At 46.9% G+C, this 14923-nt stretch overlaps 1 protein-coding gene across 2 annotated transcripts in view; it reads left to right on the plus strand.

Annotated features, from left to right (window-relative positions):
* pdlim5a (PDZ and LIM domain 5a) overlaps positions 1-14923 on the plus strand; it is a 72398-nt gene that overhangs the window by 11954 nt on the left and 45521 nt on the right. For both annotated transcript variants that reach the window (XM_062542948.1, XM_062542949.1), the window contains exon 3: positions 6378-6529. In XM_062542948.1, coding sequence (XP_062398932.1) covers positions 6378-6529 — 152 coding nt within the window. The remainder of the gene's footprint in view (positions 1-6377; positions 6530-14923) is intronic.

Below are 14923 nucleotides of genomic sequence, written 5' to 3' on the forward strand. Positions count from 1 at the left end.
TGACAGTGCCGTTAAACGGGTTCAGCTTGTGTGTGTACAGTATGTGTATGTGTGTATGTGGTGTATGTGCGTGTGTGTGTGTGTGTGTGTGTGTGTGTCTGTGTGAGAGAGAGAGTGAGAGGGGGCGGATATAACACATGCACCTTTTTATAGTTTTGCTGTCTAGCTGCGGGGCTCCTCCTAACTGGGAGTTTTTCAGCAGGTGTTTTTAATGCCTGCGATGGAACGGCAAACGCGGAGTGATTTACGGTCCGCCCCCATTCACTTCTTTCATCTCGCTCATTTATCCACTGTTGTCTGTGAGAAGGAAAGAGGTAAGAGCAGGAAGGTAGCCCCAAGCCTTCACTAACTCACTCACTCACTCACTCACTTATTTGGGAGAGAGAGAGTTTATAGTATTAAAGCCAGCCAGTTGAGAGAGGAGTGGTGTTTTTGTTTTGTTTGGGTTTACTAGACCACAGTTTTGCTGCTCGGGTAACGTTCTGGTCTGCCAAACTCTCTCTGTCTCCCTCTTACACACACACAGGCACACACACACACACACCACAGACACACACAGACACACACACACACACACACACACACACACACACACACACACACACACACACAATTAAGATGCCTTTTATTCTGTCGTTTTATGAGGTGCTATTGATGAATGCTAACCGCTATTATGAGAACGGAAAGTCTGAATGGGCTGGTTAATAATACTGAGATTGCATAGCAGGACCTGCGGTTCCCTTCGGCCGTCTGAGACGCCGCAGCAGAGACTGACGATATTTACGAGGAGTCAGGAAGAGCCTGTCATGAGCGAGAACGAGACAGAACCATTTCTCTCATGCCATTGTGTTGCACTTCACAGCGTTACGTTTGCATCGCATTTAAAAGTATATCAGATGCAGATGCTGTTACAGTAAAACTTAAAAACGACTTCTGCAGGGCAAACTCACTCTTTTTTTTTTAACTCAAATTGACGCTACTTTAGTAGCAACTTCATCCATTGCATGAAGCTGAAATAGGTTGGTATTGTAGAGGGTTGGTTCTCCTCCACATTCTTGCCTTTTTTAATCACAGAATGAATTAAGCTGGTGTGGAGGCGCACCGTGAGTCTCCCCCCTCCTCCTCCGTCTCTCCCCCTCTTCTCTCTGTCTCTCCTCTCTCCTCCTCTCCTCCTCTCCTCCTCTCTGGCATCATTAAATCCTCCTCTCTTTCTGTGCTCCTCGCTCACACTGCGTCCGAGTCCCCCCACATGCCCGGTGCATGTGTCTGGAATGGATGTTTACTTTGTTGCTACTACAGGAACAAAGAAAACACGTAATGGCTCCCCGGAATACAGCCCACATGTGGCGAAAGGAACCGAGACTCGTGCGATACTCCAGCTGGGCTGGGATCAGTTGTTATTATCAGCGCACACAGCAGCATATAGAAATGTATGTTCCAGCGTATGTCCTACACCATTTATTAGATAATGGCAGTTTAATGGACTTGTATGAGGCAGAAAGATAAGCACATGAGGTCCTGCCAGAATGCATGAAGATTTGTCTTCTTCCTCTCTTAACATTGTGTTCTACTGGGGAGATTGAGGCCACATGGCTGTTATCTCTGTAGAGTGAAGAATTTCATGCCTTCATCTTGGATTGGTCAGTGAGGCAATCGGATATCAAGTTGAAGATGACTCAGATGATATGCTTGAGTTTTGGAGTTCTGGAGGCCTCGGGACAAACACCCGAGAAGTGTTAAGAGGAGAGGAAGCACTCCGAGAGTCTGGCATCTGCTCCGGGACAGGAAGTGACCTCGCGCTCTCCCGGAGTCCCCTCGGAGATGTACCACTAGTGGATGCCGCCAGCGCAATTTGCTCAAGTGGCAGCAGATCGGGTCTCGCCACAGTTGGCTCCTCGTAGTTTGTTTTCCCAATAAAAAGGACACACAAGAAAGGGATGACATACATGTGAAACCGGAAAATGAAACGTCTGCCTAAGAACGTCGGCCTAAGTGAAGATGTTGCTGCTGTCAATCAATGTGCGGTTGCTCCGAGGAGCATCACTCTGGTAGTCAATGACAGCTCATTTAGATTCCACATCTGGATTCGAATGGTTTGTTGGTTTGCAATAGCTGCTTACTGAAGAGCTGAACTCTCTCATGGGCCTTGGGAAATCGAATGGGAGGATTGTGCATGTCAACTCCTGATAGCGAGATTGCTATTTACATCAGAGCCTCTGTAATGATTAAAAAACTAAAGAAGAACTTCAGGAAGGCATATTGTTTCAATTAAGTGCACTGCCAGTGCCTTTGAAAAACAATTCTTTGAGTTGTTTTAATTACAGAACCTTTTTCCATGTGGATGAATAGAATGATTTAATACCGAGACGCTCTGCTTTGAATCGAAACAGTTAGAACTGGTTTGAACGGTTAGTCCTTAGTTGGGAGTGTACTGATAGTCACAAAGCCGTTGACACTGATGAACACAACATGATGTTTCTGTAATACCAACAATCCCATTCAGCACCTTTTGAGTAGTTCTTCCAAGAATGAGTCTTTCTCAGCTGGGAGAAACAACAGCAGCAACAGCCTTCACCGTTGACACTGGTGAACACAACATGATGTTTCTGTGATACAAACAGTCCCATTCAGCACATTTTGAGTAGTTCTTCCATGAATGAGTCTTTCTCAGCTGGGAGAAACAATAGCAACAACAGCTTCAGCTATCAACCAGCAAAACCACAAACAAGTGATGCTGGCAGGCAGTCCAGCAGGCCAGCAGTCCAGCAGGCCCCTGCCTGCACTACAGGAAGGCTGACGGGGAGCACGTCTGATGGTCTGCTCTGTTTCCTTTCTCAAGCGGCCATCTTGCCTGGCCTTGCCTTGCCTGGCCTTGCGTTTCCTCTGGAGCTGCTTTATTGTAGAGCTTCCTGTGCAGTCAAGCATCCTTAATTGTTGCATTGTGTTACTGCACTATTGGACTCTTGGCATAGTAATAATGACGCATTTCTCATGGATGGCCACAAATGTCCTCTGGTAACCAGGAGCGCTCCTAGGAAGACATCACCCAGCAGGTGCACGACCTCAGTCATGAGGGTGCAGGCCACACCAGAGGGCCCACTGTCCAGCAAGTGGCTTTGTTGTAGTGGACTTAGTGGCAGTTATTAATAGACCTACTTCGCATGTGAATACATTCTACTGCTTGATACCCATGGACATCTGGTATCAGCGTTTACCAATTTAGAATACAGTACACCTTGTAAAGTGGGGGTCACGCTAACTTGGGACAGGTTCAAAAGAGCCTCAGTATATTTTGTGTTTTCCATTATGATGTACTGCAAGGCAGCTAAGCTAAGCTTGTCATCATAATTTGGCATATTCCTCTCAAAGCTAAATAGTTGCCTGAAGCATGATGCATGATATCAGCATTACCACAGTGAATGTCCTTTGGAGCACATCCTCACACCAGTATTAAACATTTAATGGTGTACTTGTGCTATCTAGATAACAAGTGGAGACATGGAGAACTTTGGGTTGGCTGTGTCACCCATCTGTAGTAAAACCAGACCTTCTCTCTTGGTCCTCTCTCTGGCCAAGGTGGTAATGGAGAAGCATTTAATCAGTGATAAAGGCCTGAGTGATGCTGTGTGTGATCCCTCGCTGTTGCCTATAAAAGGCAAAAGCCGTGGAGCTCTGGTACAATCCGGCTGGGGCAGCTATTCATTAACATTTACTGCTCTTCATAAACAGGGCGAAAATACGGCTCGGAGCTCCTCGCGGCGTAGCCGTTAAGCGCAGTGGTGGAGTTTAAGCACAGTGGTGGAGACAGGAGCCCGGCAGGGTTGGAGTCTAGTGCTCAGTGGCACTGCTGTGGAGCTTAATGTTCATCTGTTGGATGCATATAATCAGTGGACTACTTGTGTAATTCCCCCCGAGAAACAGAGAGTTTGTTGTGGGTCAGTCAGACCAATTGTGCTGTGTGCCCAGGTTGTGAGTGAATGAATGAGTGTATGTATAAAAAAAGGAAGTTGGACCTATTTAGGCAAAAGGAAAGTTTGCCTAAATAGGTCCATGAGCAGGGGTTTAATTTTTTTGCTCTCCTCATCACAAAGGGCTATACTGTTTAAAGGGGTCGGGGAAGCTCTGGCCTGCACACAACTCCTAATTGTGTTGGAGTTTGACGTCACTCGGTAATGATTTTTTTGTAAGTTAGTCTAGCAGAGGACGTTCACTGTTTCCTTTTCTCTGGCCTTAATTCCTGTTTTTCTCCCCAAGAATATAATTTAGAAGATTCATAAAACATTTTAATCATTCTTGTTTTTTTTTAATAGCCTTTTCTGAGGTTGGAAATTACGTAGCAAGTGTCAACTGCACACAGCAGCTGAATTCTCCTAAGATGCTATTGAACCAGATTACTATGATTTGACCAGTAACGTATGCAGTGCGTTTTGCCAGCGCTGGGACGTGAGTGTGTTCCGTTGGGGGCTGCGGGGCCCGACGTGTGAGGTAGTGGAATCAGTAGGAAGCCTGAAGTGATAGGAAACGGCCCCCCTCTGCTCTCTCTCCCTCCTTCTTACAGCATTAAGAGAGAGAGAGAGAGAGAGGGAGAGGGGGAGGGGGGCAGAGAAGGAAGGAGAGAGACAGAGAGACGGGGAACAGAGTGAGAGTGAAAATAAGAGAGAGAGAGAAGAGGCGAGAGAGAGAAAAGGGGAGAGAGACAGCAAGATGAAGAAAGGGAGAAAGAGTGAGTGAGTGAGTGAGTGAATGCAAGAGAGAGAGAGAGAGAGAGAGAGCAAGGATTTACCCCTCCTTCTCCTGCCTCTCAAATTATTGAATTTTGCTTTTTGTGCTTCCATATAGCTGTTCTCTCACAAGTCTTCTATTCCTCTGTCTTTATCTCTATCTCCGCCTCTCTGTGTCTCTCCATCACACTCAAGTTCCTTGATTAGGTCTGGCTGGCTGAGGGTTTATCCAATTCTGCTGAACAATTTGACCAAGTGAAGACAGGAATATACAAAGCTGTGTGTGATTCAGTTTAGTTTTAATGACACTGAGGGTGTTCAAATACATGTTGACAATGTGTTGCTTACTGTATGTGATAACTCACCTTGGTTACATAAACAGGCACAAAGAGCAATGGTTTGTGTTCACCAGTGAATGGTTTACAAAGAAAATACCTCCGAAAAAATGAGCCAACATGAGCATAATTCATCTCTCATGGATCAATGTTTTGTAGAGCACTAGTTTTAACTTTTTTCTGTGCTTTATTTATTTAATTATTTTTGTTCTTCTGCAAACATCAGTGATTGCCATCTGATAATTACTTACACATGGGAATTTTCTTTCTTTCTTTTTTCTAAATTTGAGTGGAAAACCACAGCTATGGCACAAACCAAAGGACCGCAAAACAACACAGCAATATTATACTCAGGCTATTGTACTAGAGGGTGTGAACCTTAAACTCTCTCTGTTTTATGGGACCATTCTGGTTTTCAGGATCTCCCGAATGTTCTCTTGTGTCGGTAATTGCTGTTTGAAATGACTGTGGATTGTGTCTAAATACTACAAGGAAACTTCACTTTGATGCTGGCTTTGTGACACTCACCACAGAGAGAGATGAAATAACTAAATGGGTGTGTTGCTGCTCTGTTTTTTCCTGTGACATGTGTTTGCAACGCTGAGGCGGTGTGCGGTGGGGAGGCACCTACGCCCTTGCACACGAGAGAAATCAAAATACTTCATTATCTCCAGGATGTTTGCTTAGCACCTCGTTACCAGGCGCGCGGTTCCCGTATTCACGGACAAAAACTCCAAGGAAAGGGGAAGAAATACGCTCGGTATCACATTCCCGACCGAGGGAATACTGTGACAGTACAGTGATTGCCCCCTTTTTTTTCCGCACTTACGCCAACCTAGACCCGTCAATCAGAGAGACATTCGCCACGCGAAGGCCGCGGCCTCTCTTGTGTTGTTATTACGGGCAGTCCTTGAGTAAATGGCCCAATCCATAACTCAGAGATGATGAGGGCGTTTTGGGCGTCATTTGCTGCCAGCTTCCCTTTAGGAAGTGTTTCCCTGTTTAATGACTTGTATGAGCACAGGCCCGGGCTGTTTATAGGCTCCTATGGCATCAAGGGATTTGTTTGCTGATTCCTCTCTTTGTTCAGCGTCATGTCGGACAGCTTTTAAAAAATGCCACATGTGGCAACAATATGAAATGCCCAGTTGCACTTTCATGCAATTATGAAAATGTAGCGCTCTGTTCTTTTTTTGGGGGGGGGGGGCTGTTTGTATGCTGGGACTTTTTGTGTGTTTTATGGAGAAACTGATGTGGCTTGTGTGGTGTGTCGCTGCTTAGCTGAACATGTCTCTCGTCTCTCTCTGTGCGTCTGTTTCAGCTGACTGACGGCGGCAAGGCGGCGAAGGCCAAGATCTCCGTGGGCGACGTGGTGCTGTCCATCGACGGCATCACCACCGACGGCATGAACCACCTGGAGGCCCAGAACAAGATCAAGGCGTGCGCCGGCAACCTCAACCTCACGCTGCAGAAGTAAGAGCCTCATAACTGCCATGTGAAATAAACACCCCAGTCAGAACCAAGCGTCCTGCCACACAGGCCTAACAGTGAGCTGTCGTCCAGTGTGCTTTTAGAGCATTCGGTCCTATCTGTAGATAAAGCCCACAGACCCGGTCTCGTTATGGCATTGTAAAGTGTCCTCTCTCCGTGTATAAACATCCCAGTTTATCGCCGTGTCGCGCCGTCCTTTTAAGCCCCTTTTACTGTCGGAGCGCAGCGATAGCATCTCTAGTAAAAAAAAAAAAGAAAGCCGAGAGGCTCTACTCGTGCTCCCCGACTCTGCGGAGGGCATCGGCGCCACCATCTGAGGCCTCGCTCCCGCCGCTGTGGCGTGGCTGAGGAACATCACACGCCGCTCTCTCTGGGGCGGACCTATCAAGTCCCATAAACAGTGTGCGCTCCGCTCGCCGCTGACAAACCCCATACTGCACAAGTCGGGGGGTCCGGGGGAGTCGGGGGGGGGGGGGCAGATGGGAGCCGTTAGCGTAAAAGTTCTTGACTCGATGTGGCATGTGTGCGGTCGCTTCTCCACGCTCCTCGGCCTCCTACGTCGGGGAGCCGCTGAGGGGTGAAAGGGTTTGGGGTCAAATGTTTACCCAGGGCTGTCGACCCTCTTCAGCTTCATCTCTTCAGCTGGCATGGTGAGAAGTGCTGCGAGCCGCTTCACGTCATGTTCTATGTGTGTGGTTGTCTTGCTCCCTTTTTTCTTTATTTTCGACACGACTTTTTCTTCTTTTCACTGTGGTTACATATTAACTGACTGAGGGGGCAAAAGGTGGAAATGTATCATAGTCGTTGTCGTCTTAGCTTAGTGTAAACAAATGAGCTCACCCTGAGATCAGCGTAGAAAATGCATAATCTCAACGCCCAACGCCATGGAGGAGTATAATTCCCGGCAAACGCTGATTGTGTGCGTAAAAAATGCACCCATGTGTCTCGCATCACTTAAACAAAGACGAACCCAACGTTCCTCCATAACGCCGTTGGCGGCCATAGCGGCTGGGCTCAATAATGAAGCATTAGTGCAACGCATAAACTGAACCTTTAACTCGGAAACCTCCATGGTGGCTCATTATCTGGGAGGCGTTGTGCTGCTGATATGAAACAGTGATGCAAACGTGTTGCTGAGCCGTGCTGGCCCGCAGCAGTGGTTTTCCTTGCACGTTACGTCATTGTACAGTTTTTTTTTGCGAGCTTGGTAAGCATCAAAGTTAGCTGTTCCTGGTGAATTGCTTTGAGAATGGTTTCATTTTCATTTTAATTCAAAGGCCCTTTATATTTTTAAGACTGTTTCAATTACCAGCATTGTGGTGGAGAATTGGAAAATTAATAAGAGTACTTTTTCAGTTCTTCAGTTAAAATCTACATTTTTTTCCATTTATGAGCCCCAACCCACCTTAAAGATATGACCTAACCTGCAGTGATAATTTTTGCTGTGACTGTGAATGAACTTTTATCTGTAAAGACCCCCTTATCTGCTGTGGTATCAGTCACTGGTTTGGCAGGTCAGATTCCCAGAGATTGGACTGCATAAAACGTGTATTCATGCAGCCAAGGAGTTTAAACAAGAGTAATTGTCCATGAAGAGCTAGGGTGTGGTCTGTAACCTAATCAAGTGAAATAGAGAGAGAGAGAGAGAGAGAGAGAGAGAGAGAGAGAGAGAGAAGAATAGGGAGAAAAAAGAGGGGGAACAGAAAAGTACTGTAGGTGGGGTATTGGATTTTGTGGAACTTTTTCTCTGTGTCTTGATGTGTCTGCAAAAGTCATCAAATCAGCCCTCACTGAGGTTACTCAGTGGAATGGTTGGACACGACACACACACACACCCACACCCACACACACATCCACACACACGCTGAGATGGCTGTTGTGGTTGACCCCTCTGCTGCGGTGGTGTAAAAGCAGTAGTGCGCGCTGGCATGTCCGCACCTCGGGGGAGTGGACCGACCGGCGTGTAGATGCAGCGGGCGGGAGAGGGAGAGGCCCCCGTCACAAAGCCCCATGCAGTAATTTGTGAGGCTCTCTGCCACCGAAGATGTCAAGTGTGACAAGCCGCGGAAGGTTAAGGCCAATTTACAGTAGCTCTCTCCGGAGGCCTTGAGAAATCATCATGGATCCACAGTGTGTCTTAGGTCTTAGGTGACATGACTGGCCGACCGGTAACTACCTATCAGCACTCTCCGTGTGCCGAGGACTGGGGGAGGAAGTTTTCCTTGGATGCGGAGCGGCGAGTGCTGTCTTGGATTTTCTGCTGAAACGCAAAATGCTTGGACCATATGTAGTCATTAGTCATGATTCCAATTACTTTATAATGTGAACTTTTTTTTGTGACGTGCCCACCATCTGCAATACCTTTCAGGAACATTATGTTTTCTTCCAGGGCTTTGTGAACATGCATGTGGCAAGAATGCGTGAACGAAAAAAAGCCACAATTGCGTAACAAAGCATTCTTCAATTTCAGCGTTTCGCTTGAGCCGATGGAATAAAGTGCCCACAAAAAGCAACATGGCATCTCCGGAAAACTCATGTTTGATCCCCTGCGCTCCATGAGAGCTGGGTTCATTTCTCAGTCAGCGCTCTAACATGTGGTCAAAAGGGCCGCTGTACGCCACTACTTATGCCACATAAAATGACATTTGTCAAATCTGGGGGATGGGGGGTGGGGGGGCAGTTAATCGGAGAGGCATATGGAAAGAAAACACAAGCTTGACGTGGAGCGGTGGCAAATGGGCTGTGCGTCTGGTATATGGCTGGAGACTAAATGAAGCAGAGCCCCGGAGTGGGCCAGAGGAGTAGCCGTAAGCCCGTCCACTGCCCCGGGCCTGCTGTGAGGGGGTGAGAGGGGCTTCCCCTGCCGAGGCTTTGATTAAATCCCCTCATCTGAATGAAGAAGATCCAGACGACTTCCATCTGTCGCCGCGATGACAATCGCTGCTCCTGGCGCGCGTCCAAAAAAAACCCCAAAAAGTCTTTAGCGTCTTAATGATCCTCGGGTCACGCCGCGCCGCGCATCTTTGACATCTACAGGACAAGGGGAAGAAGGAGGCTGAAGTCTCGTCGTCTGTCATCGCGCTTTTTTTTACGTGTTTGCGTTGCTCTGTTGTGGCTGTTGCAGAGACAATTGCAGAGCGTTTACAGTGCAGTACAGTAAGCAAACGCGTGTGTTGACAGTACAGTACGGGAGTGTTTTTTTTTTGTAGAACCACTCTCTCATTTTGGTCTCCCGGCCGTGAAAGATTAAAGAGACTTTTTCGGTGGTCCAGTGGAAAAAATAACAAGGCGAGAGAGAACCGGCGGTGACACAGTTTGTAATTCACTGATGGATATACGCGTATGAAAAGACATGACCAAACGCTTTTCCTATATCACACGGGTCACGGCTCACGCCTGAAATAACTCTCGAGTAAGCCTTCATGCTTTTCTAACTTTAATGGCGCCACATACTGACAGTGTTGGATGGGAGTGGAGGGGACACATCCATCTTTGGTGGCACTTGCAACTGCTGCAGCTGGAGGAGATAAGTCTTCTGGTGTTAGTTGTGGCCATCACTTGGACAGAGCCTCAGCGTTTGTAGGCAAATGCTTTGGTTGAATACGAGACTAAATGTCCTTTCAACGCTGCTCTAGCTAAATAGCATACTTTAGATAATAATCCATCCAATATAAAATAATAATATAATATAATAATCCCACATCATAATCCATTTTATGTCCATGCTTCATGTGAACCCAGGAAGACTCAGAGTCAGTTGAAGGTCTGGGCTTAGGCCCAGCAGCTTAGCTTATTATAACGACTTGGAAATGTTCGTCAGCTAAATATACAATTACCGATAGTCGTCATTATACACAATTTGATTGGAGTGATTAACTTCAGCTTGAATTGGACTCATTTGAAGCGAAACTGCAGACTGGGAATTGTGTAAGCCTTTTTAAGTGTTGTCGGTGGGTCATAATTCTGTGATTAACCCCATGAAACCTTGTGCCACATATTTTGCGCTACAAGTCATTTATCTTTCCATGTGCACTACAATACCGATATTGTATGGTGAAGCAAGAAGGGCTGTTAAGACAAATGGAGGAAGTTTGTCTTTTATTAGAGAGCAACAGCTATAGCCAAGTGCCTTTTGCATTCTGCTTTGAGTGGGCTGTCGACATGCCAAAGAGAGTTTGTAGATCTTTTGCTGACTGGTTGTATACATGTGCAGGGATTACAGTTCCTTAGTGATGGATCCCACCGTATTGGAAACACATGCTTCCCATGTTTTTGTTAAATAGCTTTTTTTCATTTTTGTTTAATGTCTCTGTGGCAATCTGTAGGAGATTTCACCCCCACTCCACACTCCACACCCCACACCCCACACCCAGCTTCCACACCACCCAGACACCCCCCCCCCCTTCTGGAAAACATGCTGCAGATCCTGCTGTTATTGCTCCACTTAACTTGGAGATTTGGAGTAATTCCTCTTTGCTCCCCAAATCGCATTTGCTCCAAATTGCCTTATCGGAGCCGCTTCCCTCGCAGTGGCGTTCCCCCGGCCAACCACAGATGGATACATCTGGAGTTTAATGAGAGAACATGTGTAATGGAAAGAATTATATCTTCTTTTCAGTTACAGTTCATTTTTATTGCCTCTCGGGCCGCAAAAGCAAAGAGAGGCACTTCTTGTGTCGTTTTTACTTCTGTCGATAAGTCAGATGATATTGGTTAAGCAGCTGCGAATGCAGCAGGAAGAAATAAGCAAAAGTCTCGTTTCCCCCTCCTCGTGCACAAAATGAGATGTCAGTAAAGTTTGTTATTCTCCTCTCTTAGCAAACTCTTTGATTTAGTGACAGGGGAGATGTGTAGCAGATGTGTATGTGTGAGAGAGAGTGTGTGAGTATGGAAGGTGCACTTGACAGGAATGGAAAGTGGGATTGTTAAGCCTTTTCACAAGTGTCACATTAAAATATATTTTTGACTTTGAGTGTGAGATTTTTGGCACTCTTAGTCATATTTCCATGGGGTTCACAAAGTCAGGGACCTACAATGGCAGATTGGGTGTTAAACATCCTGAAAGGGAAGGCTTTTAAGCAAATTGAGTGCCTTGGGAAAAGGAAGGTCTTCCTGAAAGCACAAACACTTCACCTTTTAAACGTCTGTATTAGTTGTGTTGTTCACTGCTTAGCCCGTTTTTTTATCTCACATAAAACAGGGAACACACTAAGCATCGCATTCCGGAATTTGCCGGAAAGTTCCTGGTGCCACAGCGAGATGCTTCCTGCCCCCTTGGGTGGTGTTGTGTGGTGTTATGTGATGAGAGCGAGAGGCTGGCGTGTCTGGGGGTGGTGTGTTTGTGGCCGGGACACTCTCTACGCAGATGTCTTCTGTGATAAAGTGCGGATGGCCCGGGCTAATGGCACCGGTGGGGCTCCTAAACCTGAGGCAGACCACTCAGCCCTCTCGTTAAACTGCTGCGTTACTCGCAGTCTCCTCTGAGGTAGCCAGGACCCGAGGAGCGCTCACTGACGTGTGTTTATTTGTATGTCTGTGTTTTTGTGTGCGTGTGTGCCCGTGTGTGTGTTTGTGTGTGTGCATGCCTGTGTGTGTGTGTGTGTGTGCGTGTGCACATTTGTGAGAGATCATGAGAAAGTTAGATATCAAGATATCAAAACAAGAAGACTTATTCCTCCTCATTTAACCTCATTAGCAGTCCTCAATTAACCTACGGTCCTAAAAAATGCTTATAACATTATAAGATTATGCCCTCTATTTAAGTCTGTATAATTGGCCGTGGTTATTCATATTTCAGAAATGTTCATTGCGTGGTGATGTAGATCACCTTGGCAGCTGGCTATCTGCACTATGCGTGGATGCTGAAATGCCTTCCACTCTGTGACGAATTTTATTAGTCTGCCTTCAAGTGAACCATGCTCTCTCCGTGAGGCCTTAATTGAAATGATTCAGGCTTGATAAGGGGAATGCTCGAGAAGAAAGGGAAGGAAAATGAGACACAAAACGAACCAGCGGTCTTTTCTCGAGTCAGCTGGACCGAAAACGTGATCACAGAAACATATGGCCCGCTGCTGTCCCCCCCGTTACTGTTGTCCGACGGCTATCATATGGGCGGCTGTTTAGACTGGACATACCACCGAATTATTGCAGTCTCAATGGATGGAGATGAGACAAAACAGTCACAGACATGCACAGCAATGCTCTTTACAAGGCGAGGGTAAATTCTCTATGGTGGTTAAATGTAGGGAGATGGATGGTAACGTCGCTGGGTGGTCATCGCGTGGGGAGACCTCCTGATAATTTGACAACGTTTAGTGCTTGTGTAAAAGTCAATGAGATAATGGCCTTCGTAGCACTTACCTGTAGATTGGTTTACTTTTGGTTGTTGATTTGCCCTCTGATGCCATGCCATATCTGTCAGGTTTGAGAGGCCATCTTGTTTGCATCAGGAGGGCTCATTGGGAAGCACATTCTCCTGATTGCTTTGTTTGTTTGTCTAGAGATTGGCAGCCGTTTTTTTCTGACGTGTGAGCTGCCCTTGGCTTGTGTTCGCAGAACCGAGAGGGTAACTGGTCACGTTTCTCATGCACACACACACCAACACACACTCACACACACACACTCACACACACACACACACACACACACACACACACACACACACTTACACGCACACATCAGAAGAAAGAATTTGTCTAAGTGGGGAATTACTTGTACGACGTTCGTTTTAGGTCGTAGTATCAGCGCTCATATCGGTATAAGTCACTGCTTAATCACTGTGATTACCCTGCTCCACATGAATTGGTTCCAGCGGTCTGGCTCACATCTGCTGTGGTGTGTGCTGGAGGTTTACAGCTATTTCCAGGCTAATATCTTCAAGCCATGCTCAAGGTTGGGGCTGGCCGCTGCAATTATTGACATTATTTATATTAGCGAAGGCGTAATCGACAAATTAGACAAACAACGCGCTGCGGTGTGTCTCTGTGTGCCGTCATTCACAGTGGCTGCAGAAGCTGAGAACGCGTTTTTTTTTAACAGTTCTTTTTATGAGAACTTGACAACTTTTTTTTTGGAAAAAAAATTCTCTTGACAACTTGTCAACTATTTTTTTTTCCACAGAGAAACGAGTCTCGGCAGATTTGGCTCAGTAGCCATTCGGGCCTCATCGAGCCAAAAGACAGGGGCTGTCCATCTTAAGACACCCCCCTGCTGTGAGTCAAGCCTGCTCCAGTTCCATTAAAATAAGAAGTGGACAGTGCTTTTACATAACTCACACCGCCATGGCCCGTCCAATTAGTGACATGCTGGTCGCTTTTGGACGGTTCAGTGATTTCAACTGAGCATGCCCGGGGACTGGAAAAAGTGATTCGGCTCGCTTGGGCCCTCGGTGCTCTGATGTCACGGCGAGGCCTGTTTCCTACTTGAACAGATAATACCTTCCAAAATGGAGCTCCGTTGTGGATAGAACCCTATTGTGCGCAGCTTAGTCATTCATCTTCTCGGAAACGGACTATGGGGGGGTTGGTCGTGTTTTTATTTTAGCTGGACTGACGGACCGGTGGAAGAATGGTGGTCCTCTTCAGTTCCCCTGGCCCCCTGAATACCACCAAAAGAGTGAGAGGCAGCCTCCGACGACCGAGCGGCTATTTTGAGATTTCCTCTTAGGGCAGTCAGGGGAAGGGTTTTGGTAGGGGGCTGGAGGGCGCCTATCGCTGAGCGCTGGCCCGTCGATTCGTGCTCCAGAGATTCCTCCGCGGTTGACCATTTGATCTTTTGCCACCGCCGTGCCCTATCGCCCCCGCGGGTTACCATGCCACCCCTCGTGCCAGGGCACTGGCATGGCATGGGCGAGGTGAGCCCGGGCCACATAAGAACGCTTTTAAAGAAGATTAACCCGCTCCCTATTTTAATCTCTGGTCTCTAAGAAAGAGAAAGAGAACCTTCCAGAACTGGATCGCGTGTGCGCGAGAGCTACACCTGCAGTCTCGCCGCCAGAGACCGGCCTGTTGCGGATTTGTCTGAGATCAGAAAGATCGAGCGTTCGGGGCAGATGTGTGGCAGCTGCAGCTGGAAGACCTGAGTGTCTCATTATACTTTTATAACAAGTGTTTCTTAATGTGTGTGTGTCTCTGTGTGTGTGTGTGTGTGTGTGTGTGCGTGTGTGTGTGTGTGTGTGTGTGTGTGTCTGTGTGTGTGTGTGTGTGTGTGTGTAGATTGCCTGTCCGATTGCCAACCCTCAGAGATACTTTTATAACAAGTGTTTCTTAATGTGTGTGTGTGTGTCTGTGTGTGTGTGTGTGTGTGTGTGTAGATTGCCTGTCTGATTGCCAACCCTCAGAGATACATTGGCATTAACCTCCCAGTGCGTTTTTAAAG

Source organism: Sardina pilchardus, chromosome 8, assembly GCF_963854185.1.
Source record: "Sardina pilchardus chromosome 8, fSarPil1.1, whole genome shotgun sequence".
Taxonomy (NCBI): domain Eukaryota; kingdom Metazoa; phylum Chordata; class Actinopteri; order Clupeiformes; family Clupeidae; genus Sardina; species Sardina pilchardus.